This window comes from Copadichromis virginalis, linkage group LG8, assembly GCF_057382275.1.
Source record: "Copadichromis virginalis isolate Kocher_CV1m ecotype Utaka linkage group LG8, C_Virginalis_male_GT1.1, whole genome shotgun sequence".
Classification (NCBI taxonomy): Eukaryota; Metazoa; Chordata; class Actinopteri; order Cichliformes; family Cichlidae; genus Copadichromis; species Copadichromis virginalis.
Genome location: NC_140625.1, coordinates 3,478,925 through 3,506,571, shown reverse-complemented (window position 1 = coordinate 3,506,571; position 27,647 = coordinate 3,478,925). Strand labels below are relative to the sequence as shown.

Below are 27,647 nucleotides of genomic sequence, written 5' to 3'. Positions count from 1 at the left end.
AAGTTAAAAGAGCAGACACATGAAAAACTGACACAACATGCATTGTCCCTGAGCAGATGCAGCACATGTTAAAATTTAACACACTATGTAGTGTTTTAACACATCCAAGAGTGTAGATGAATTAAAAGACTTGGAATCATCCAAAGCAAGCAGACAGTGCAGAGAGAAAGACTAAAGAACAAAGCAAACTATGAGGAACACGAAAACAGAAGCTGAGGCAGTGCCTGCGTTGTTCTAAATATTGGTGCTTCCGATACGTTACCATAGCTGTATCGGAAGCTGTTGATTATGAGTTTAAGGATGATAACACCATAACGTCTTCCTCCGCCTGCACTTTTGTTTTTTCACCGGCTCTTCCCCGCCTAGGCTCTCCACGTCACATGCGGCGCATCGTTGCAGGCGAATGGAGCCGAACCGCTATCTTCACTGACCTGGATTGTGGAGGGTCTCGATTCTGCCCAGCTCAGCGGAGAAGATAATACTGCAGGTAAACCCGGTATTTTCTTTTCATCAAATAACCACCTCAAATATTACATCTTATCTGTTTTTTGTTTTTGTTTTTTTTGCGCATGGAAGGCTTCGGCTGTGGTAACAAATAAATTGTGTATGAATAATCACAGCATGAGCACACATGCACGCAAACACGTACAGTCCCGTCATTGTAATCGCCACGTTTTTAGGCAGAAGAAAACATTAGGACGCTGTATTGGTGCCTCTTTATAATATGTGCCGCCAGTGCCATTGCTGCTTTAAGATTCATCATTATTTATTTAAATAATCATTACATTTTTTTTTAAAACAACTGTTTTCATGATCGTCTTATATCTCACCGCCAACATTCGTGGTTACAAAAAGATGTAAAGGCAGATGAATCTTGTCTCTGATCTGCTCCGCCTCGCAGATGGAATCTTGACGTGAACGATGCCGCTGCAGGGCAGCGCTGTGCCAGGAGCGTCCGCCGAGCTGAAGGAGGAGCCGGCTTGAGAAATTCCAGTAATCGTAACACCCTTAACTACACCTGGATTACAGCAAACTCACCTCACTGTTTGCACATCGATCTTCTACATGGATATGGAGGGAGCAGGATAGCGGGAAGATGAGACCAGATCTTCGCAATTTAACGCACCAACGTAGCCAATGGTAAGTTTGTTTTTTAGTTTGTATTTTTTTCAGGTTCAGGTTACCACAAAGCACGTGCAACACGTACACTGTATACTGTATAGGTTAATCAGTGTGTAAACATACTCTGATTAAGCAAGATCATGTGTTTATGTCAGATGCAGAAAAAAAATCCTTTAAATGCATTAATAATAAACAAGCTATTTTATTTACTGAATATGAGTACACTGAAAAATGAAGCAAGTAAATTTACTAATGTAATATCATCTTGAACATGCATATTTCCATTTTATATCACTAACAGAACTATCACACACTATACAGTACAATAAGAATGTAACTAAGCATGCACTGAATCTCCTTGTACTTTTTAAAAAGGCTAAACAATATGTTTTTAAGTTTTCAAAAAGGGACTCTGCCTCATACAGTAGTTTGGTACTCTGCCTACCATTCCCTAACGTGAAACAGAAACCGGATGCAAGTGGGTATGGACACTGAGCTGTTACAGGGCCTGTCATATTTTCTGGGTTGACCCATTGAGACTGATTTGGGTGATTTTCAGTGGAAAATATGTCAAGAGTCACACTCTGAATTTCCAACATGTTATCTTTCAGAATGTTGTTTGACATTAAGTGACTGAACCTCAATCTGTGAACACATTTTAACATAAAATGTTCAGAAACTGACTGTCTGCAGGCTGCATTTAAAACATCATTTAAAACACATTTAGTTCAATGTCAGAGTTCTAAAGTTATTTCACCCTCGTCTTCACTCAAATAGTCACATCAACCCCCAGCTCCAACTGTGACACACCTTTTTCGACAAATGACTGATCATTGATCAGTGTGTAACATACAGTAAATGTTTGCACTGGCAGTGCTGTTGTCCACAATGTCAATGCGTGGACTATAAATGTAATTCAGAGCTGATTATAAATCTGTGATGTTATTGCTGTCTGCAGTCCTTTTACACTGGTGACTGTAAAAATGTTCACGTCAAGTACGCAAAATATAAAAGTAATTGAAATTGGGGGCTTTATGAATGAGGAAATGAATCCAAGTGTCAGTCAAAGGTTCAGGTGTAGCAGGAGGGAGGGATGGAGGGTGGGAGGTCAGAGAAAAACTCTAGGTTTTGGTATCACAGAGTCTGTTAGGTTCACCCAGTCTGTTACTCTGTAACTGACTGTGTGAACTTAAGTCTATTCACAGATTGTTGCAAAAAGAGGCTGGAAAAATAAGCTATACTAAAAAAGAAATATTGTGGAAAATTCTGCAACTAAATAGATGAATTGGAGCAGGTCAGTAACATGGTTAAGTTAAGAAACACATATTAGACAGGGAAGAGATTCTCAGAGGTAAAGATGACCTGTGTGTGGAGATGAGAGAGATGGATGTGAATATTAACAAAAAACAAGCCTTTATTTAGGGCTACACACAACTATAAACAAAAGGCAAGGGAAGACTGAGGTAAACTAAACTAACAAAACAAAAGCAGAAACACCTAAACACCAGATATATCAAGGAAAACACAAAGACTGGAAAACCTGAAACTTGGAAACACAAGAGAAGACAGGCAGATGGGCCAACAACACACGGAGGAGAAGAACTAAATACACACAGGGACAGGAAACAGGAGGGAAACACAGCTGGGGCTAATCAGAAACAACGAGACAGAGAGGAAACAAAAGCTAATGCCCTCAAAGTTTGATTAATCCCCAACACTAACTTAGTCTAATACACTCAAATGACAAACTGTCATGAATGCTGGATTTAGCTTGTACATGTTACATATGTGAACAGCAGTATGCAAAATCCAAGTAATAAGAAAACATTAGTTATCTTATCCAGATGAATGTTTTGTATCTTTCCTAAAAAAAACACTTGACTCTGACACCCTGAAAAATTTTGTTTTTACATGCACAAAGGCAAAAAAAAAAGCTAAATTGCAATATCTTATGTAATGGCACAGTGTCTAGTTGGTCATCCGAGACAAGTGGAGTGTTATGCAGAGCTCTACTGCTGCTGTGTGTGCATGCCTGTGTGTGCATTTTTTCATATTATGGGATCTGCAAAGGATTTTATCAGTCATGCGCTGTCTAATAGATGGGTTGTTCAGTGGCGCGTAATGAGAGAGCATGCTGTCTGAGAGAGAGAGAGAGCGAGAGAGAGCGAGAGACAGAGGAAGAAAGATGAGAAGAGGAATCATGACAGTGTCTCAAAAATATAAAGGTTTGGAAGGCAAAGAGAGAGCGAGTTGACACTGTCGTGAAGATGGGGCCAAATTAGCTTTTGATTTCTGTTTCTAAAGGACTTTTCAGTTTGAATTATACAAATGCAGGAGTGTATTCCAGTGAAAGAACATAGATGGTTTAAATGTTTGGAGCCATGTTTTTCCTCCTAACAGAGACGTGTGCTAAGCCTGCCCAGGACATGCACATCGCTTACTGTCTGTGAGTCACTTTTTCAAAGCCTCCTCCACATTCCTTGCTCCTCCAGGACTAAGTGATCTTAGCTTGGTTTAAATAACACCAGTATATTTGTTGGTCTGAAGTAATCTAAATGCGAAATGCGTTTTTTAATCAATCAGATTAAACGATGATACAGATATCATTTTGACTGATTGCACTCATCACATTTCTTATTGTCCAGATTCACTGTCCAGATCCCAGAAAACTGCACATCAATTACAAGACAATCAAACAGAACTTCTTTGGACTAAAATATTGTTTAAACTTGCCAACAGCATGCTAACATGCTAATGGCTCAACTAAGACCTCCATGTACACATAGTGAGATTATGACATGATTAGCATTTTTTTGCAGGTCATATTTGCAGTTGGGTTAGAAAATCAGCACTGCTCAGTGTTAGTCATTGTTAATCGTTAACATTGACTAGGTTACTGTTAGAAATATAACACTGTCAAAAGTATTAATTTAACACTCAAAAGAGTGGACACATATAGACACTTTCTAGTGTCAATTTAACACTGGAGATTTTGCAGTGTTTGTGTCAGATTTTATGAGGACTTTAGATTTCTCGTCTACCATGCAGGAACTGTAATGTTGTTTGTCAGTTCTGTGAATGTCTTTCTGTAGATATTGTGAGAAAATCTCAGTGTTAACACACTCATCTCCAAACATCCTCCAGGTCATTGGTTGTTCTAGCGTTAGTTGTGACATTAAAGTTAGATTCACTCGCTGGGCCCACGTCCTCATTTTAGGTTTGACAGCGTTTTAGTAGATAAAGGTGAATGCCAATCTCTTCACATTGGAAGCAAGCATAATCAACACGGTCCACATGTTATTTCAAAATATTATAGATTCAACTCATCAATCCCTATGGGGTTTGCTAAATTATGTTTATCTAGAACTCCTCTCTGTCTCTAAATTTTGGAGAATTTCATGCTTGGTGTCACAGTTTAGGAGTTTGACCATAGGTGACATTTATGGTGTTATCACCCCATCGGGGCTTACCTTTCCCACTTTTCGATGATATTCCTCCCTCGACCATTTGACATTACCCTCCTTTGGCGGCGAAAAACTGATGGTGTGGCCACGTGGGTGCTATGGGAAACAAAAGCTCAGGACAAAACAGTTATTAGTCACGTGCTTCATACAAATTTTGCATATATTTTGATTTCATGTTGATTCACTGAGTGTAATGGCACACTTTAATTTGAATTGAACAAAGTTCAACACAATGGCTTTTCTTTATTTTGCTTCTGTTCTTTTTGCAGTACCACATCCTAGCACATGCCCCTGTCGGTTGCATTCTACTTTTAATAATTGACTATTTTAACAGGAAAAGACCTCAGTCACGTGGACCAGTGTTTGTTATTACATAACTCTATTTTGAATGTGACAAATCTACCATTCCCCCTTGCTATTCATAAATATTGTTTTGGTTCTGGCTATTTTCCTCTATAAAATTTAATTGACTTTTTACAGTGGCCCACTATGGTCAATAGTAACATATTCCAGTCATAAGTGATATCAAAGGTTTTCTCCACTGTAGCATTTGGCATTCCCAACAATAATGTGATTCCGTAATCAAAACACAGCCGATAAAACACAATTTTCCTAATGCAAACATCAGTAACTCAAAATTGGCAGCCAAAGGGTTAAGTCTGCAGCTCCACACTCTCATGTGAAGCTACAGTCTCCCCCTCTGGTCCCTCTTATCCTCCTGCTCCTGCAAAACAAAACAAAGCATCCTCCCTTTTCTTACCGGCTGGGTGAATTGTTTGTCAGCATTTACTAATCCTACGGTAGGTGCAGTCTCTCAGTATCAAGTCAGTCAAAACTTTAGTCCACATCGTCACTCCATCACAGTCCAGTCACACGCATTCATTCACACACATCCATACCAGATATTGCTGATAGTGGAGTCTCACGTGCAACCAACCTATTCCAGTCTCCATCAACAGCAAGATGATGTCATAATTTTTAAAAGGAAAACAATTCTTTATCATTTTGGACTGGATTGACTCGCTGCAATCCTTTTAGACTTAGGACTTACCATCTAATGTGGTCAGTGTCCCATATAAGTGAATTTCTCCAAAGCCCATTATTATCATGGAAAAGCACTTTGCACACCGGTGGGTCACACCTGTCAGATTTCTTATCTCAGTGCACTGTAACAAAAGCAAAAACAAAAGTAAACCATAAAATAATAATAAAATAACAAATACTAGGGCCAGTTCCAGACAAGTCCAAGCATAAAACCGTCTCTCTCTCTCTCATAGAGGAAGAAAACAACCCAAACCTCACTGATAAAATCAACCTACTGTTAAGAAAAATCAACAGATAACTCACAGGAGTTCCTCATGAAACAATATTGTTTGGGAATTAGAACCTCAGGTGCCGTAGCATGCAGAGTTGCATTCACTGCTCCTGGCTTTAATTAGTTATTAATTAGTTTCTGATACTTTCTTGGTCTGAACTCAGACTTAAGTGTCACTCCGTGACTCTCCAATTGCGAGCTCTGTTACAATCGTCCACAAATCTGCCCAGGTCTTTCCACCTGCTGTCACTAGACCTATCAAGGGGAAATGCACCTTCTTTTGTTCCTCCAGGAATTAAATCTCAATCATAGAAAATGCAGTGCCCCGAATTAAACACTACACAGTTAGTTTATCTTTTTCACTCTGTACCACTGCTCCTCATATCTCTCACCAGGCTGTGTGAGGCACAGTGAACAATTCAGTCCAGGCCTTAAGCAGCCATAAACATCCTGAGGCATGCAGTCACGTGCAAGAAACTCCACTCTCTCACTACACACAGACAGACACAGCAGAGAATTATAGACCTTGTTTGTTAAATGTACTCTCTGGATGTATATGTGCTCTCTGGATGGTATAAAATATATTATATTATATTAATATTATATTTATTCCCAACAGTTTACATTTTTGCAAAAACTCAAATCCTCGATTTACAATTCAATTCAATTCAATTCAATTTTATTTATATAGCGCCAAATCACAACATAAGTCGCCTCAAGGCGCTTCATAGATACAGAGAAAAACCCAACAATCATATGACCCCCTATGAGCAAGCACTTTGGCAACAGTGGGAAGGAAAAACTCCCTTTTAACAGGAAGAAACCTCCGGCAGAACCAGGCTCAGGGAGGGGCGGGGCCATCTGCTGCGACCGGTTGGGGTGAGAGAAGGAAGACAGGATAAAGACATGCTGTGGAAGAGAGACAGAGGTTAATAACAGATATGATTCAATGCAGAGAGGTCTGTTAATACATAGTGAGTGAGAAAGGTGACTGGAAAGGAAAAACTCAATGCATCATGGGAATCCCCCGGCAGCCTATGTCTATTGCAGCATAACTAAGGGAGGATTCAGGGTCACCTGGTCCAGCCCTAACTATATGCTTTAGCAAAAAGGAAAGTTTGAAGCCTAATCTTGAAAGTAGAGATAGTGTCTGTCTCCCGAATCCAAACTGGAAGCTGGTTCCACAGAAGAGGGGCCTGAAAACTGAAGGCTCTGCCTCCCATTCTACCTTTAAATACTCTAGGAACAACAAGTAGGCCTGCAGAGCAAGAGCGAAGTGCTCTAATAGGGTGATATGGTACTACAAGGTCATTACGATAAGATGGGGCCTGATTATTTAAGACCTTGTATGTGAGGAGCAGGATTTTGAATTCTGGATTTAACAGGAAGCCAATGAAGGGAAGCCAAAACAGGAGAAATCTGCTCTCTCTTTCTAGTCCCTGTCAGGACTCTTGCTGCAGCATTTTGGATTAGCTGAAGGCTTTTCAGTGAGTTTTTTGGACATCCTGATAATAATGAATTACAGTAGTCCAGCCTGGAAGTAATAAATGCATGAACTAGTTTTTCAGCGTCACTCTGAGACAGGATATTTCTAATTTTAGAGATGTTGCGCAAATGGAAGAACGCAGTCTTACATATTTGTTTAATATGTGCATTGAAGGACATGTCCTGGTCAAAAATGACTCCAAGGTTCCTCACAGCGTTACTGGAGGCCAATGTAATGCCATCCAGAGTAGGAATCTGGTTAGATACCATATTTCTAGGCTTTTCAGGGCCGAGTACAATAACCTCAGTTTTATCTGAATTAAGAAGCAGAAAGTTAGCGGCCATCCAGGTCTTTATGTCTTTAAGACATTCCTGCAGTTTAACTAATTGGTGTGTGTTATCTGGCTTCATGGACAGATAGAGCTGGGTGTCATCTGCAAAGCAGTGAAAATGTATGCTATGTCTTCTAATGATGCTGCCTAAGGGAAGCATGTATAATGTAAACAGAATTGGTCCTAGCACTGAACCCTGTGGAACTCCATAATTAACCTCAGTGTGTGAAGAGGACTCTCCATTTACATGAACAAACTAGAGTCTATTAGATAGATATGATACAAACCACTGCAGCACAGTACCTGTAATACCTACAGCATGTTCTAATCGCTCTAATAGGATATTATGGTCGACAGTATTGAACGCTGCACTGAGGTCTAGCAGGACAAGCACAGAGATGAGTCCACTGTCAGAGGCCATAAGAAGATGATTTGTAACCTTCACTAAAGCTGTTTCTGTGCTGTGATGAGCTCTGAAACCTGACTGAAACTCTTCAAATAAACCATTCCTCTGCAGATGATCTGTTAGCTGTTTGACAACTACTCTTTCAAGGATTTTTGATATGAAAGGAAGGTTGGAGATTGGCCTATAATTAGCTAAGACTGCTGGGTCTAGAGATGCTTTTTGAGTAAAGGTTTAACTACAGCCAGCTTGAAGGCCTGTGGTACATAGCCGATCATTAGAGATAGGTTGATCATATTTAAGATCGAAGAATTAATTAATGGCAGGACTTCTTTGAGCAGTTTTGTAGGAATGGGGTCTAAAAGACACGTTGATGGCTTGGAGGAAGTAATTATTGAAGTTAACTCAGAAAGATCAATTGGAGAAAAAGAGTCTAACTTAACATGAATGGTACTAAGAGTAGCTGTAGATAATATTACATCTGTGGGATGATTACTGGTAATTTTTTCTCTAATGATTAAAATTTTATTTGTGAAGAAGTTCATGAAGTCATTACTAGTTAACGTTAAAGGGATTGTTGGCTCAAAAGAGCTCTGACTGTTTGTCAGCCTGGCTACAGAGCTGAAGAGAAACCTGGGGTTGTTCTTATTTTCTTCAATCAGTGATGAATAGTAAGATGTTCTGGCTTTGCGGAGGGCTTTCTTATAAAGCAGCAAACTATTTCTCCAGGCTAAATGATGATCCTCTAAATTTGTGACACGCCATTTCCTCTCCAGCTTACGAGTCATCTGCTTTAGGCTACGTGTTTGAGAATTATACCACGGAGTCAGGTACTTCTGATTAGAGGCCTTAGTTTTCACAGGAGCTACAGTATCCAGAGTCGTACGTAGTGAGGAGGTGAAATTATTAACAAGATAATCGACTTCTGTTGGGGTAGCGTTCAGATAGCTGCTCTGCTCTATGTTGGTACAGGGCATTGAAGATGATAACAGTGGGTGGATTATATTCTTAAACTTAGTTACAGCGCTTTCAGAAAGACATCTACTTTGATAAAGTCTACTCTCCACCGCTGTGTAATCAATTATTGTAAATGTAAATGTTATCAGGAAATGATCAGACAGGAGAGGGTTTTCAGGAAACACTGTTAAATGTTCAGTTTCTATGCCATATGTTAAAACAAGATCTAGAGTGTGATTAAAGTGGTGGGTGGGTTCTTTTACATTTTGAGAGAAACCAATTGAGTCTAATAACAGATTAAATGCCATGTTGAGGCTGTCATTTTTAGCGTCTACATGGATGTTAAAATCACCCACAATAATTATTTTATCTGAGCTGAGAACTAAATTAGATATAAAGTCTGAGAAATCAGACAGAAACTCTGTGTAAGGCCCAGGTGGACGATAGATGATAACAAGTAAGACTGGTTTCTGAATTTTACAGCTGGGGTGGACGAGGCTAAGCATCAGGCTTTCAAATGAATTAAAAGTCTGTCTTGGTCTTTCATTAATTAATAGGCTGGTGTGAAAAATTGCTGCCACACCTCCCCCTCGGCCTGTGCTTCAAGATTTCTGGTAGTTAGAATGACTCGGGGGTGTTGATTCATTTAAACTAACATAATCATCCTGCTGCAACCAGGTTTCTGTAAGGCAGAGTAAATCAATTTGTTGATCAATTATTAAGTCATGTACTAACAGAGACTTGGAGGAGAGAGACCTAATATTTAATAATCCACATTTCACTGTTTTACTCTTTGGTTCAGATGTGGATACTGTATTGTTCTTTCTTTGTAATTGTTTATGTTTAAGTTGTTTGTTGCTGGTTTTTAGTTTGTTATTTGTCTTTTTGGAAGCTGACACAGTCTCTATGGAGATGGGTTTTTGGGGGGGTAGCAGGAGGAGAGAAGCTGCAGAGAGGCGTGTAAGACTGCAACTCTGCTTCCTGGTCCCAACTCTGGATAGTCATATTTTGGGGGGTTTAATAAATTTGTCCATATTTCTAGAAATGAGAGCTGCTCCATCCAAAGTGGGATGGATGCCGTCTCTCCTAACAAGACCAGGTTTCCTCCAGAAGGTTTGCCAATTATCTATGAAGCCCACATCGTTTCTGGGACACCACTCAGACAGCCAGCAATTTAAGGAGAACATGCGGCTAAACATGTCACTCCTGGTCTGATTGGGGAGGGGACCAGAGAAAACTACAGAGTCCGACATTGTTTTGGCAAAGTTGCACACCGATTCAATATTGATTTTAGTGACCTCCGATTGGCGTAACCGGGTGTCATTACTGCCGACGTGAATTATGATCTTACTGAATTTACGTTTACCCTTAGCCAGCAGTTTTAAATTTCCTTCAATGTCGCCTGCTCTGGCCCCTGGAAGACAATTGACTATGGTTGCCGGTGTCTCTAGCTTCACATGTCTGAGAACAGAATCACCAATTACCAGAGTTTGACCCCCGGCGGGTGTGTCGCCGAGTGGGGAAAAACGGTTAGACACATGAACGGGTTGGTGGTGTACCTGGGGCTTCTGTTTAGGACTATGCTTCCTCCTCACCGTGACCCAGCCGCCCTCTTTCCCCAGCTGCTTGGGGTCTGCCGGGGAACAGCTAGCGGGGCCTACGCTATCTTCGGCTGCACCAGTTACAGGGGCCTGGCTAGCTACGGGTGAACGAAGGGTGCGAAGCCGAGTCTCCAATTCAGTAATCCTGGCCTCCAGCGCTGTAAATATGCTACATTTGTTACAGATATCATTACTGCTAAAGGAGGCCGAGGAGTAACTAAACATCTGACACAATGAGCAAGAAAGTGCAGGAGGGACAGGTGTAGCCATGGTGCTAACGAGTCGGCTACGAGATAAGCTAAGCTAGCGAAACAGTACAGAGACAGTGAGTGAATACTTTGGCTATAAATTAGGTAGTGAGTACACAGAAAGTGTGCTTCGGATGAAGCACGTGAAGATTATACTATGAAAGAAGAATGTATTTAAAAGTTGTTAATTAAATTGCTAAGCAAATAAGCTACTCAGAAACACCACTGTGTTTGAGCAGGAACAGGAAGTGATACTCTACCGCAGAGCGAGCGAACACCAAGTGACATTACTTTGCTTTGTGTAGGTTGAAGATGTGTAAAGTGTGAAGGTTGATCTATAGGCTCTGTAATCAGCAAACTGTGTCGTTGGCCACTTGCACAGCAAGATACAGATTCAGACCGGATCATATCCAGATCCAAAACTGTACTGAAGTATCCAAAATCTCTGAAAGTTGAGACATTTGTAATATATTCACCTTTTCCTGTGGTTGTCAGGAAGCCATTATCTACCATTGAAAGCTAATATTAAATATAATTATAAATGCGTATGTGGCGCCCTGAGTATTTTGCGCATTAAGAACAAGTCTCAGATGTGTTCCTTATGTGTTCGTGCCCACCCCCCATCATCATTTTTTGCTATTTGTTGTGACAATAGTTTGCATCATAACACAGAGCGAAAAGCTCATTTGCTCCCACCTGATGTGATGTTAGGGCGATATTTAGTTTCGCCAGTAGGTGGCAGTGGCGGCTCAGCCAAACGGGTAACTGGCAAAATAATCCTTCACAAAAGTAACGCAGGCCAGTTATTACAATGGAAGCCGCCAGTAACACTGAATTGTTTTGCTGTGTTTCAGGTGAGAGCAATATACGAGAACTACATACATTTATGTAAAGTTGATGCTTATTTAACATGTTTGGAGTGTAATTCTTGTTTATATGGTGTTTAATGTGAGCGAATAAAGGAGTTGTTTCACGTTATCTGTGGGTAAGGCTAGTAACATTTGTGCGTTAGCTAAGTCATGTTAGCCTCCTGCATTAATCTCTGTAACCGTGTTGTCCCATCAGTAAGGTGAAAGGAAACTATTAGCTGGTTTCAGTTAAAGTTATAGGAGATAGACCAGCCAGTACATGTTATGTTGTCTATTGTTACTGGTCATTTTCTCTGTGTGTTAAGGGCTGATTAATACGTGGCCATTACACGTAATGCCACAAAAGTAACGCAGGCCAGTTATTACAATGGAAGCCGCCAGTAACACTGAATTGTTTTGCTGTGTTTCAGCGCAATAAATCTTCATGTGCACCTGAATGAACCCTGTCGTCCTTCAGTGTGTAACACGTACAATGGGAACATTATATACGTAAACATTTTTAACCAATAATGGCAGAAATTATGGAATTTTTCATTATTTCTCATTATTTTTTATTTCTTTATTATTATGATTACTGGAATTGTAGAAAAAATGAAATGAGCAGTAGGAAACAGTTTTTTTATTTAATAAAAAACAGAGTTGAGGGAAAGTGTTGCTATCTGGGTAACTAATGTCAGAGGTCCATCTGTAACTGCATCTAAACTGTTTCTCCAGATTTTTTCACTTTCTGTCACTGACGTTTTGTCCCTTTCAGGTTACAGCTAAATAATTAATACTTATTTAAATCAAATAATGAATTTAAAATAAAATTAGGATTCAAGCTTCATTTAACGATAATGATAAATTCTAATTTATCATCTAATGATAAACTCAACTAATTCATGATAGCAGACACTGTAATAAAATATATATTTGATGACAAACCTGTGATCCAACTTTTTTTGGTGGATGTTGCTTGGAAAACATGGCTCTGTCCCGACTGTTTTCAGAGATGTGCTGCTGCCCTCAAATTCAAACAGTAAACATTTGATATGATTTCTATTTCTATGGTGAATAAAGTATGAGTTTATTAGTTTATCAAATCATTGCACTCTGTTTTTATTTACACTCAGTTTAAAGTCAGAGTTTTCAATGACACAAAGTTGATTTCCTTTTTAAAGATGGCTACATCATCAAGTTATGCTGAAAAGACATAACCAAGACCAAGTTATTTCTTACTTGCAGCACCAGTGTTGCTTTTTATTGTTTTATTTATCATATTCTATCTCTATCACCTGTTCCTCTCATGTCTGTGGCTGCAGTATGACACACCCATTTTATGTGGAAAAGGAGTCAAATGATGTGCTAAATGACACATTTATGTGAGCATGCACAGAGTCTGAAGCGGAGAGCATGGGTTAACAAAGAAAGTTGCCAAGCATCATTGTAATACCTGTTCTCTGTGAATGGGCTTTTAGGGTTGACAGTATCGCCGAGGCAAAGAAAGCCTGGCTGTTTTGAGCTTGCTTCCTATTAAGTTATTCATATTTACTCTGCTCTATTTGCAATGTTGCGTCAGTGAAGCACGCAGTCAGAGTGGCCTTGTCATCCTAACAGACCAGCACATAGTTATGTACCATGAACGTGACATGAATAAAAGTGCAGTTTGCTATTGATGAAAAAATAATGTCTTTGTGTTAATTCGTTTTCATTTTTCAAAAGATACTGTTGCCATGTTGTACATGTTTCATGATGTTCACTGAGTTATTTTAAGGTAGTGATGTCAGTGCAGTCAGGCAGCACTGCAGCTACAGCAAGGAGCTGTGCAATGACTTAGAGACTTATAGTTGTTTCACATCTTATTGAATCAAAAAATAATAAACAAACTAGAACTCACAGAATCGTTTTTAATTAGTTTTGGTCAGGCTAAAAGAATTAGCATTAAATTAAAGACTAATTAATGTTCACAGCTTGACTCTGGATTTACTTAGTATTGAAACCAGCTCTACAGAGGTCACACACCTCAAATTCTTTAAGCAGTTAAACATACAAAATTTTCATTATTGATGAATATTAATCGTGTCGAATCAATCAATCATTTTTAATCTTTTATAAAAAATTTTGATCTGCAGAAGGTCCTTTTTCACAGATATGAGTTAATTGAGCTGTTAGAAGAATGATGGGTAAGACAGTCTATTCCATGTAAATGATGTTATTTATTTGAAAGACTCAAATTAGTCTTATAGTCTCAATATTTCTAACTCTGACTTTGTGGACAATAATTCTCTCAGTCAGTTTCCTTGCTTCTGTCAGGACAAGCAGGGCCAAAGTAAAGTGATCTCCCTCCTTTCATCTCAGACAATGCTGTCATGAAGCTCATCACCTGTCAATTAATATCCTTGTGGTCACAGTTAGCTAGTCCGCTATTGTCACTCTGTGCTTATTTCGGTCCCATACGAAGCTGCAGATACTCTATGTTTTGTGGGCGTATCAAGCTCCTGTTAACAATGACTGGAGCTGGGCAAGCAACTGCAAAAGATGAGTCTGAATGCTGTGTTTCGCATACATGTATAAAGTTTGGCACACGCCTATAACTTCCCAAGATGCACAGATCTTTGAATGATGCCATAAATCAGTGAGGAAGGCAGATGTTTTGAATTGAAAATGACATTTTGGTGCAGATTTGACCATTTACCAGATGTTATACTTTTGCAAACTCCTCCTACGGATTTTCTCAATTGTGATAATGTTCCGCCCCAGAACACATTTCGGTTGGAATATTTACACACAGTGTGACCTAGCAGGAAAACGGAATTACATATTTTACACTTTGAGGTATAGTTTCAAGGTGGCTGATCCGAGCAACCTTAAATTTCTGAATCCTGAAGGAGTTGTTCTTACTTTATCTTCAAAACTGTGAGTTTTCACCAAACGGTGTGAACCTGGCAACATAGTGAATTTAGATTTTTCACCATGAAGCAGGAAATTTCTACATAGTGGCTTGCAAAAGTATTCGGCCCCTTGAACTTTTCCACATTTTGTCACATTACAGCCACAAACGTGAATCAATTTTATTGGAATTCCACGTGAAAGACCAACACAAAGTGGTGCACACGTGAGAAGTGGAACGAAAATCATTCATGATTCCAAACATGTTTTACAAATAAATAACTGAAAAGTGGGGTGTGTGTAATTATTCAGCCCCCTGAGTCAACACTTTGTAGAACCACCTTTTGCTGCAGTTACAGCTGCCAGTCTTTTAGGGTCTGTCTCTACCAGCTTTGCACATCTACAGACTGAAATCTTTGCCCATTCTTCTTTGAAACAGCTCCAGCTCAGTCAGATTAGATGGACAGCGTTTGTGAACAGCAGTTTTCAGATCTTGCCACAGATTCTCGATTGGATTTAGATCTGGACTTTGACTGGGCCATTCTAACACATGGATATGTTTTGTTTTAAACCATTCCATTGTTGCTCTGGCTTTATGTTTAGGGTCATTATCCTGCTGGAAGGTGAACCTCCGCCCCAGTCTCAAGTCTTTTTTAGACTTTTGCAATCTTTCTTCCAAGATTGCCCTGTATTTGGCTCCATGGTTTTCTGTTAACAATGGCTTTCTTCTTGCCAGTCTTCCATAAAGGCCAACTTTGTGCAGTGCACAACTAATAGTTGTCCTATGGACAGATTCCCCCACCTGAGCTGTAGATCTCTGCAGCTCGTCCAGAGTCACCATGGGCCTCTTGGCTGCATTTCTGATCAGCGCTCTCCTTGTTCGGCCTGTGAGTTTAGGTGGACGGCCTTGTCTTGGTAGGTTTACAGTTGTGCCATACTCCTTCCATTTCTGAATGATGGCTTGAACAGTGCTCCGTGGATGTTCAAGGCTTGGGAAATCTTTTTGTAGCCTAAGCCTGCTTTAAATTTCTCAATAACTTTATCCCTGACCTGTCTGCTGTGTTCTTTGGACTTCATGGTGTTGTTGCTCCCAGTATTCGCTTAGACAACCTCTGAGGCCGTCACAGAGCAGCTGTATTTGTACTGACGTTAGATTACACACAGGTGCACTCTATTTAGTCATTAGCACTCATCAGGCAACGTCTATGAGTGACTGACTGCACTCAGACCAATGGGGGCTGAATAATTACGCACACCCCACTTTGCAGTTATTTATTTGTAAAAAATGATTGGAGTCATGTATGATTTTGTTCCACTTCTCACGTGTGCACCACTTTGTGTTGGTCTTTCACGTGGAATTCCAATAACATTGATTCATGTTTGTGGCTGTAATGTGACAAAATGTGGGAAAGTTCAAGGGGGCCGAATACTTTTGCAAGCCACTGTAAGTCAAAGACACCTTGTCCAATCTCTCCCAAACTTCACAGTCAATTCAATTCAATTCAATTCAATTTTATTTATATAGCGCCAAATCACAACAAAAGTCGCCTCAAGGCGCTTCATAGATACAGAGAAAAACCCAACAATCATATGACCCCCTATGAGCAAGCACTTTGGCAACAGTGGGAAGGAAAAACTCCCTTTTAACAGGAAGAAACCTCCGGCAGAACCAGGCTCAGGGAGGGGCGGCCATCTGCTGCGACCGGTTGGGGTGAGAGAAGGAAGACAGGATAAAGACATGCTGTGGAAGAGAGACAGAGGTTAATAACAGATATGATTCAATGCAGAGAGGTCTATTAATACATAGTGAGTGAGAAAGGTGACTGGAAAGGAAAAACTCAATGCATCATGGGAATCCCCCGGCAGCCTACATCTATTGCAGCATAACAAAGGGAGGATTCAGGGTCACCTGGTCCAGCCCTAACTATATGCTTTAGAAAAAAGGAAAGTTTTAAGCCTAATCTTAAAAGTAGAGATAGTGTCTGTCTCCCGAATCCAAACTGGAAGCTGGTTCCACAGAAGAGGGGCCTGAAAACTGAAGGCTCTGCCTCCCATTCTACTTTTAAATACTCTAGGAACAACAAGTAGGCCTGCAGAGCGAGAGCGGAGCGCTCTAATAGGGTGATATGGTACTACAAGGTCATTAAGATAAGATGGGGCCTGATTATTTAAGACCTTGTATGTGAGGAGCAGGATTTTGAATTCAATTCTGGATTTAACAGGAAGCCAATGAAGGGAAGCCAAAACAGGAGAAATATGCTCTCTCTTTCTAGTCCCTGTCAGGACTCTTGCTGCAGCATTTTGGATTAGCTGAAGGCTTTTCAGTGAGTTTTTTGGACATCCTGATAATAATGAATTACAGTAGTCCAGCCTGGAAGTAATAAATGCATGAACTAGTTTTTCAGCGTCACTCTGAGACAGGATATTTCTAATTTTAGAGATGTTGCGCAAATGGAAGAAAGCAGTCTTACATATTTGTTTAATATGTGCGTTGAAGGACATGTCCTGGTCAAAAATGACTCCAAGGTTCCTCACAGCGTTACTGGAGGCCAAGGTAATGCCATCCAGAGTAAGAATCTGATTAGATACCATATTTCTAAGATTTTCAGGGCCGAGTACAATAACCTCAGTTTTATCTGAATTAAGAAGCAGAAAGTTAGCGGCCATCCAGGTCTTTATGTCTTTAAGACATTCCTGCAGTTTAACTAATTGGTGTGTGTTATCTGGCTTCATGGACAGATAGAGCTGGGTGTCATCTGCATAGCAGTGAAAATGTATGCTATGTCTTCTAATGATGCTGCCTAAGGGAAGCATGTATAATGTAAACAGAATTGGTCCTAGCACTGAACCCTGTGGAACTCCATAATTAACCTCAGTGTGTGAGGTTAACCTCAGTCCTGATGAGAGTGCTTGACAAATTGATATGCCAATTGTCAGCATTAGTTAATACCAAGTAGTGGGAACCAGAAATGTCATTTTTTAAATGGTTGACAACATCCACCTCAAAATCAATCTGAAAGAACATCAGACCTTGATGAGTTTAGTGGGAATTAAAAAAAAAAAAAGAGGTCTCTGTTCTGCCTGAGCCCGAGCCTGGTTTGTTCCAGCCAAAGGTCTCTATGCCGTCTGGTCCTGCTTCGTCCGCACCAGGATTCCTCCGCCACCAGCCTTCAGCCAAGCTGCAAACGGTGGTCACGCAGCCAGCCCCCTGACTTCCACCATCTCCATTGCTGTCCACGCGGGCAGCCCCCTGAGCTCCACCGTCGCTGCTGCTGGCTTCAGAACCTCAGAGTCTCTCCCTGTGGCCGAGTAGTCCCCTGGAACAGTTTTTTGAACCTTTGCTCCTTGTTATATTGTTTTGAACTTACTCTGATAAGCTCATCAGGAACAGGAAACTTGTTGCAGATCTCAGAGTTAGTAAACCCAGAGTTTATTTTCAAAGTGATTGGCCCTGATTTCAATTACTTTGTTTAGTTGTAGTTGCTGTTTTTAGATGTGTCCTTGATCCATCACAGCTGATTCAGATGGATAAATGACCTCCTCAACATGTCCTGAAGTTCTCCAGAGACCTGGTAATGAACTAATCATGTGATTCAGGTGTGTTGACCCAGGGTGAGATCTAAAACCTGCAGGGACACCGGCCCTTGTGGACTGGGATTGGGGACTCCTGATCTAAGACATCGAGATGGGGTGGTGATCTGAACCAGATCAGAGAGATATGGAGGAGAGAGATGATGAATAGCCTTAAATGTGTACAAGAATATTTTGAAATTGATGCGATATTTGACTGGGAGCCAATGAAGCTGCTGCAGGTGATGTGGTGGACAGAAGGGGTCCTGGTGATAATGCGGGCAGCAGAGTTCTGGATGCGTTGGAGCTTGTGGATGGATTTTTGAGTAAGACCAAAAAGAAGTGAATTACAATAATCAATCCAGGAAGTAACAAGGCTATGGACAAGAATGGCAGCGGCATGTGGGGTGAGAAAAGGACGGAGACGATTAATGTTGTGCAATTGAAAATATGCAGACCGAGTAACATTATTAATGTGTGAATTGAAAGATAGAGTACTGTCAAGGATAGCACCCAAGCTTTTCACAGAGGAAGAAACGATAATAGTAAGTTATTGATAGTAACAGAGAAACTGTTGGTTCTGGATAATGTTGATTTAGTACCTACCAAGAGAAGCTCGGATTTATTACTATTGAGTTTGAGAAAATTAGAAGAGAACCATGAATTTAGTTCGGCTAAACAGAGGGTGAGGGAGGAGGGGGGAAGAGCAGAATCAGATTTTAGCTTGCACAGGTTGCAGGTTAAGGCAACTTGTGACCTACATCTACCATTTATATTATCAGAATCAGAATACTTTATTAATCCCGAAGGAAATTAGGAAATTATCTACCGTTTATATAGCGCTTTTCTAGTCACATGGCCACATAGTGCATTAGAATACAATAATAATACATTTTATTTAAAAGCGCCTTGCAAAACACTCAAGGTCGCTGTACGGGTCAGCCCCCGACTATGAGCATGTCAGAGCTTCTCCTCCAGCTCCGCGAGAACCACCTGCTCCCGTTCAGCGACGTCCCGAACAGTGATCTCTGGGGACATTTCCTCAGAGCCACAAAACACTGCAGACACGGACTCAGAGACAGCTTCGGCCAGCGGTTCCAGCCCAGGCAACTGCTCTGACGATACTCCAGGCTCTGGCTGTGCCGACGTGCGTCGGCGACGAGGGCGCCACTTTTTCCTAGCAGCGGCTGTTAATGCGACATTGATAGCTGTGACGGCTGGCTCCTCATCCTCCGACCACATCCTCACCAGAAATGAGGCTGGAGAAGCGAAGTCCGAACGGAATGGTGAGGGTGAGCAGCTTGTGCATGATGGAATTGATGGAGGCAGCTCAGTGAGCCAACCCTAATCGCCTCGGAGCCCCAAGACTGTGGAAACGGCGATGGGGAAGTTGCGTGACAGCGGGACGGTGGTGACACAGCGGCTGCTGCTGAGGACGGGGTTTGGAGGATGGTGCGGAGGTAATCAGAAATCAGGGGGGGTAACGCCTCCCATAACCAGGGAAACACAGTGACGCTCACCTGCAATGGGTGGAGTAACTCCTCCGTATCCTCCTCCCCAGAACGCTGCATCCACTTACAGCATAGCGCTTCCACTGTCTGAATAATCTCTCTTCTCTGTGTTGCTGGGTCCATACTGGTTGTGTCGTACTGTCACGATCTGAGGAGACAGACCGTGCGGTGGTGCGTGTGGTGAACCCAGGTGCGAACACAAGAGAGTAGACCGAAGTAACTTAAACTGAAAGCGAGCCTTTATTATGGCTGAAGACAGGTCTCAAACAAAGCAGAAATACCGTGACTAAACTGAACTAAACTAAACTGGGGAACGGATACTGATAAACTATGAAGACTCAGAAAGCTATGGCTAAGAATACGAAAGACTGGGCATGAAAACATGGAGGGTGGGAAACACAGATGACGCGACACAGACTGCATGAAACACAGAGACTAAATACACATGAGGGATGATCAGGATCACATCAGGGGAAGTGGCCACACATGGAGCACAGCTGACACACATGAACCTAACGACAGGACAGGAGAGGTGAAACTAAATACACTGACATTGAATACAGACTTTCAAAGTAAAACAGGAAACATGGAGATTAGACATGACATGAACTAAACATAACCACGCAGACATGACGCATGAACCAGGGAGACTTAGTACAGGGGGAGATGACATAAACAACTAAGAAACAAAGGGCTAAACAGCACCCTAGAAATTAACTAGACAAACTAAGCTAAAGCATAAATGAATACAAAAGATACATAAAACTCAACACTGGGTCACACGACCCAGGACCATGACACCACCGTTTGAGAAAGACTGTTGTAGAAGATCCTTTTTCTTCAAGGTCCTTTAATATGCTGAATGGGGTGATACTGAATAAAACATTCAGCACCTTCCTATTCAAAGGATACTTTTTATGTAACGTCACTCTCACTTAGTATGTGCAAAACAGAAGCAATTTAACTTTTTTTGCCATCTTTGACAAAACATAGATTGTGCACTTCTTTTTCAGGATCTAAAGAGAGTGCTATCCTTCCCCCCATACCCCGGGGATTACCTACATCCAGTGGTGTATGCCTGCACCGCAGTTATGCTGCTCTGTCTGCTTGTCTCCATCATGACTTACATTGTCCACCACAGGTGAGACCTTATTACAAGATAATTTCACACTTTTCATTGCACAAAATATTCACATGCCTATATGTATGTTGTGACTTTATATCATAAAGGTGTCTGTATATCTCATAATGTTTCTTTATCCTCATCTTGTGTCTGTTAAAAACACCCACCTTCATCCAGAATGAATGTGCAGAAGCAGACAGGTTTCAAGTACAAAGTAGAACTGTCCACTTCAATTTAAACCTCCCAAAACTTTTGTGTTGCTCTGCAAAAACAGCATATTAATTAAGATCAAGGAGCTGAAGCTGAAGGACAATCCATCTGCTCTGATACAAGGCTGGATTTTTCCGTTAGAAATTGATAGGGACTTTTAGAGATATTGAGTTATTTTATGAATGAACTGCACAGCCCATCCTGTTACAAAGGAGAAATTTATTACAAACACGTTTGGTTTATAAAACTAGTATTTGGTGCATTTGGTTCTGTCCTCATGACAGAAATGACTTTATTTTATATAAACATGTGCCATTACCTAATTCTAAAAGCTTGTGTTACACAATTAACATTTTTCTACCATAGAAAGCAATTATATGTGTCAAAAAAATTTATTCATTACAATAATTACTGATTTTTCTTTTTTCTTTTCTTTTTTTTTTTTTTAGCACTAAAGCGCTAAATTACTTAAAATGTCATGTCCCAGGTCAGTTACCAATATCAAAAAATCAAAAAACTTTTTATGTTGTTTCTTACTATTGCATGTGTTTACTTATAATATTATGCACATGTTATTTTTTCCTCCCCAAATTTTGTCCCAGGTCAAAAAATAAATACATAAAAAAAAACCTCTAACTGACACCATTCAGTTCATCTTTAACACAATAAATCCCAACAGTACAGTCTCTTAATACCTAAAGAGGGTTTTGTGCTGGTACAGAATGTTGAAGGACCAGATTTACTAATAAAACTGAGAACTTGAGATATCAAATGGTCTTTGATGCAGTCTGCAAGCAGCCAAAGCAATGAAAAGGTGCTGTTTAGTACAATGTTTTGTGATTGATTTCTCCTAATGACAGTCAGCAAAGAAGAAAATACATTTTTCCCTATTGACCAGATGTTATGTGGTGCTCACTGACCGGTCTTCAGACCTGTGAGACTGAAGCCTTAGTTAACATATTCTTTTATATGTGGATTTAATACTTTAATACTTCTAAATTATAGTCCAAAGGTGACAGTGTGACTCCTGTGTTCATTCCCACAACCTTCTACCTAATTTAAGCTAAGACACTATCTTTCTGATGTTTAAATTTTCTCCTTGTTTACAGTGTGATCAGAATCAGCAGGAATGGCTGGCACACACTCCTCAACTTCCTCTTTCACACAGGACTGACATTTGGTATTTTTGCTGGTGGAATCAATCAAATCAACTTACCTTTTGTGTGTCAGATTGTAAGTGTTGTGTTCTTGGTTTCTTACTGTGGTGATGTTTCAAAGTTCTGTTAAGGGCACTTAACTCTTAAAAGAATGTTAGCTTTTATTATTTTTTTGAATCTGAAGATATTGGTTATTTTATATTAGACTGGCTTCCAAATTGTGTGACTGAGTATAACATGAAAAGCCCTCTAGTCGGTTAAAGTCAGGTTAAATGTAAACACTTCACTTTATTAGGTACACATTGCTAGCACTGGCTTGGATCCCCATTTTACCCTGGGAACTTCCTTAATTCTTCATGATTTCACAAAGTACTGTAATTATTCCTCAGAAATATTGGTCTCCATAGACATGTCAGCAATACACAGTTGCTGCAGACTTCTTGGCTACACAGCCGTAATGTAAATCTCCTGTGTTCAGAGATGCTCTTCTGTATAACGTGGATGTAATGAAAATAATTGTACTGGTTTTTGCGTTACTGTACTTGGAGCTGATAGGAAGGCACACCTGTTCTATAAACCTCAGGGATGGTTTTATGGAAAAATAGACACATTGGCTGTAGCTTGCCAAGTGTTACGATCATCTCTCCAAAACTTTTATGGTTGAAAGATACAATAAAAGGGCGGCTTTATAGTTCCACCTCTGGTACTGAATATTTTTTACATTCAATATGAATGTAACTTTTTTTGAATAAGTAGCATAATTTAAAAGATTGTAGCTGATATAACAATGCCTCCCATTTAACGGCACACACACATAAACAAAGTTATTTTTAGATCATATGTTTTCATGAACCTTCAAAGGTTCTGCTTCTGCACCGTTTTGCTGTTTTATCACCAAAGTGAATCATGAATTAATTATAATCACAATATGACTGAAGCTCAGTGCACGCTTTTGGAGCTTTTAATTTATTCAGTCCTTAGACATTGGAACTGTTCAGTGTGCAGCATATTGAACACCTAATAGAGTGCATTTTTGTTCTATGATGATTCCCAACTACACTCTTAAACTTACTCCAGTTCACTCAATTTTTATGATGTCTATTTCAACCTGTGTTAGGTTGGCATTGTGCTCCACTATGCTTCTCTGTCTACCATGCTGTGGCTGACCTTCACTGCTAGAAACATCTGTAAAGATGTTTCCAAAGACCCACTTCAGGCACAGGAGAGGAATAGGGCTTCCCAGACTCGTACCAAACCAGCCATCCTCAGGTAAGCTGTAAACAGGTGCCTGCGGGTACAAGCAGGGCTGAGCAGTGTTCATCAGTCATCAGTATGTGAATGAATCATGACTGTCCTTGGGTCATTTTCTCACTTTTATATTTTTCTGACTTTTATCATAGCTAATTACTAATTTTTACAGTGTTGAGTCAATTGCTTCTTATCTGCTCTTCCATATTTGAGAATACTGTTGACAGCAAGAGCACTCAGAGAGTGCAACTCCCCCAAAGGGCAAAGGCTTTACTAAAACTTCTATGTCTTATGATGTTTTTATTACAACATGCTGCCTGTTATGGCATCGCTGTGACATCACAGGGTGTCGTATTGAAAAAAGCTCTCTTTCACTTGATACATTATTCAAAAAATTTCTTGAAATTTTTCTTGAAATTTTGACCTGATTAAAATAAAAAAAATAAATAAAAATTAAATAAGCTCTAGTTGTTAGTGGTATCTAGCTTCACACAGTATTTGAGGATACCAGCAGCACAGAATATTTGAAAATGATATTTTCTACCCCTCAATTTACTGCACCTCAGACATTGAGGGTTTTGTCCAGCAGTTAGGTGCTCGTGTCACATATGTGACATGCTCGCCTGCACTATGGAGAGGGGATCGATATGTGTGCATCTGTGACTTTGTTAGTGGGTGGGTATGAATGAGTGAATGGCCTGTGTGTGTGTGTGTGTGTGTGTGTGTGTGTGTGTGTGTGTGTGTGTGTGTGTGTGTGTGTGTGCCAGGCCCAGACACACACACACACACACACACACACACACACACACACACACACACACAATTATAAACATATATAATTTCTCTCTCTCTCTTGCTCTGAATACATATACATATTCAATTCACTTCAGTTTTATTCATACAGCACTAAATCACAACAATAGTGGCCTCAAAGTGCAAATATTGTTGATCCTACAATAATACATGCAGAGAAAAACCCAACAATCATCAACAATCAATATGACCCCCTATGAGCAAGCACTTTGGCGACAGTGGGAAGGAAAAACTCCTTTTTAACAGGAAGAAACCTCCAGCAGAACCAGGCTCAGGGAGGGGCGGGGCCATCTGCTGCGACCGGTTGGGGTGAGAGAAGGAAGACAGGATGAAAGACATGCTGTGGAAGAGAACCAGAGGTTACAGTTTTTTACAGACGCTAGGACACATTTCTCAATACTTAGGTCACTTTTGCAAAACTCTTCACACAATCCTCCTAACTGACCGTCAGCTTGGCAAAGCAGCTCATTTCACATTCAAAATGCACTACAACTACCAAAACACTTCATTCAGGTCTCAAATAAACTCATTCTTCCAGAACACTAGCAAAGGTTGACAGCCGACAAACACACTTTGTCACCCACAAAACAATGACCTAAAAACACTAACAACATGTAGCATTACACAGTGTTTTCTTGTGTAAAACAAGGACACATCTCTGTTTATAATTTCAATATATGTTACTGGAATGAATCAGACATCATGCAGAATTCGTTAATATTTGTTTATGTATTTTTATTTTTTTGCACTAAGTAATCCCAAAATACAAGAATTTGTATACACACCATCCACTGATACACATACAATAGTAATGCTAATCTACTCGGTCTCCTCCATTTGGCCACAGGTTCTCATCCACATCACATCTTATGTCATCTAGGGCAACACACCTAGGAAAGAATCTCCTGGCTGCCAGAATTGAAGGAGTTGAAAAATTGAAGGAGTAACACCTGTGTAGATGTTCATCTACAATGAGAATCAGCTGTGGCTGGTTAAACTGCATTTTTAGATTTAAAATATGTTTCAATAAAATATTGCTGTTGGATTTTGCTGTCTTTTTAAGTTTTGCATTGTGTTATTGTTTTGGCCATAAGTTTAACAGTTTTGAAAACAGTATGTAAGCACATGCAAAATGTCCTGTACGTACAAAGATTTTTGGCAGTTGTTGTGTCTGAGTGAGAAGATAATTCATGAAATTTGAGAGATGTAGTCATTGAATGCATTTTGTGCCAAAACAATGATAACTGGTCCTCAGTTTAGCCCACATAGACTTCTGTTGTGCTCACTGTGTGAGGAGTTTTGCAAAAGTGACCTAAGTATTGAGACATGTGTCCTAGCATCTGTAAAAAACTGTAATAACAAGTGCGATTTAATGCAGAGAGGTCTGTTAACACATAGTGAGTGAGAAATGTTCAGTTTCTATGCCATATGTTAAAACAAGCTCTAATTCTTCATGGTGAAATTTTTTTCAGATTTTATCTTGTAAGTGATGGAATCCCTATCATAATAGTTGGAGTTACAGCAGCATTTGGTATGGATAACTATGGCAGCAGAGATGATGCACTGTAGTAAGTATACTCAGATTATTATTTGTTGTTAAATATAGAACATTAAAAAAAAAACTTTCTTTTTTCATTTTTTTAGTTGCTGGATGGCATGGGAACCAAGTCTGGGTGGTTTCTATGCGCCCATGAGTCTTCTGGTCTTAGTCATGTGTGTGTACTTCTTGTGGACTTACGTCCAGCTGAAGCGCCACCCAGAAAGGAAGTATGAGCTGTGGGTTTTAAGTGAAGAGCAGCAACAGCTGTCATCAAATGAGTCGCACCATCACTGCCACACGGACACTGGGTCTGCTGGGGACTGCCAGCCCTTTGCTGCTGGCGTGTCAGTTCTGGCCAATGAGCACTCTTTTAAATCTCAACTCCGGGCCACAGTCTTCACCCTCTTCCTGTTCCTGGCTACCTGGACTTTGGGAGCATTGGCTGTTTCACTGGGACATTTCCTGGACATGATATTCAGTTGTCTCTATGGTGCTTTTTGTGTCACTCTGGGACTCTTCCTTCTCATCCAGCACTGTGCTAAGCGTGATGACGTGTGGCACCGTTGGTGGGCTTGTTGCCCATCTAGATCAAAGACAGAGGATGGGCCTGGAGAAGGACAGAGCCAGAGGCAGGAAGTCCATCAGCCACACTGCCATTTGAATTCCCCACTCTCAGTGAAGCAGCAGATGCTTTCTCCTTACCCTATTCAGAGTTCTCACCACAGAACAACACCACCTCCCCAAAGCCCAACATTAAATCACACAGGTCCATGCTGTGTGGCTGTAATGACTCCTGTTAGCCCTTCCCCCATCTCACCTCATGCTGACCAAATGCCTTCACCACGTCCACAGTCACTTCCTGATGAGCTCCCTCATCCAGCTCTTCCCCTGCAGAGTTGCATTGCTGATAGGACAAAGACACGCTCTTTCAACCGTCCACGCCAATGCTTCCAGGATTACCGGTCTCATATCACTTCCACCAGTATGGATGGGAGTGTGCACAGTACTCACCTGGACAGTCCTCATAATGTGCACCACATTGAAGCCTCACCACTGGTTTCTAATAGTCCACACCCAGATCTCCAGCTTCCGTACATCAGCCCTCATTTAGATAGCCAACTTGTAGTGTCCTGTCACAGCTTGGAACGCCAGACCTCCTGCCACAGTGTGCAAGACTCGGTTGCTTCCTGTCACAGTCATGCCCACAACATGCATGACAGTATCTCTTCCTGCCACAGCCTTCTTATGCCTTCTCATGGGGTCGACACCAGCCAGTGGCACATGTACTGCTCAGTCGATGACTCTTCCAGCACAAACTGTTGTGAGAGAGCTGATCCCGTCACCTTGCAGTATGAACAAGACCCTGACAATTTGAGCTGGATGTCAAAGACGGCAGACAAAGAAAAGATCTGTCTAGAGCTGGAACAGAAAGGTTTCCCAAGGAACACCCTACCTCGGCAGCATGGCACTGTGAACCGACGGGGACCCATTGGTAGAAACAGGAGTCTGCAGGAAGATAGCCTGTTTGGTTCAGATGCCACAGGAAACATACGGACAGGCCCCTGGAAGAATGAAACCACCGTATAGTCTTGAAATCCTTGGAGCAGTCAAACCTTCCAGCAAATGACTTTTTGTTTGGGTCCCTTTGCCTTCCAGGCCCTAAGACCACAGGTTGAGTTTTTACATCCCAGTAACATTTCAGATCTCTTTATGTCAAAGTTAACATTTTATTGTTTCAAAAATCAGATCTGAATAAACACACACACACACACACACACACACACACACACACACACACACACACACACACA

The 27,647-nt window shown here is 40.7% G+C and overlaps 1 protein-coding gene across 1 annotated transcript; it reads left to right on the top strand.

Moving 5' to 3' along the window:
- Window positions 1-261: 261 nt before the first annotated feature.
- Window positions 262-27,647, top strand: adgra1a (adhesion G protein-coupled receptor A1a). The gene is made up of 7 exons (XM_085465422.1): window positions 262-487; window positions 902-1,140; window positions 20,759-20,886; window positions 22,188-22,311; window positions 23,353-23,504; window positions 25,769-25,864; window positions 25,941-27,647. The coding sequence occupies exons 2-7, from the start codon at window positions 1,138-1,140 to the stop codon at window positions 27,421-27,423; spliced, it is 1,986 nt and encodes a 661-aa protein (XP_085321548.1). The 5' UTR covers window positions 262-487; window positions 902-1,137; the 3' UTR covers window positions 27,424-27,647.

Excerpts from the sequence above, each read along its gene's own strand:
- adgra1a (XM_085465422.1), top strand. Across the intron at positions 22,312-23,352 it reads TACCTTTTGTGTGTCAGATT|GTTGGCATTGTGCTCCACTA; the intron begins GTAAGTGTTGTG and ends AACCTGTGTTAG. Across the intron at positions 25,865-25,940 it reads AGCAGAGATGATGCACTGTA|TTGCTGGATGGCATGGGAAC; the intron begins GTAAGTATACTC and ends TCATTTTTTTAG.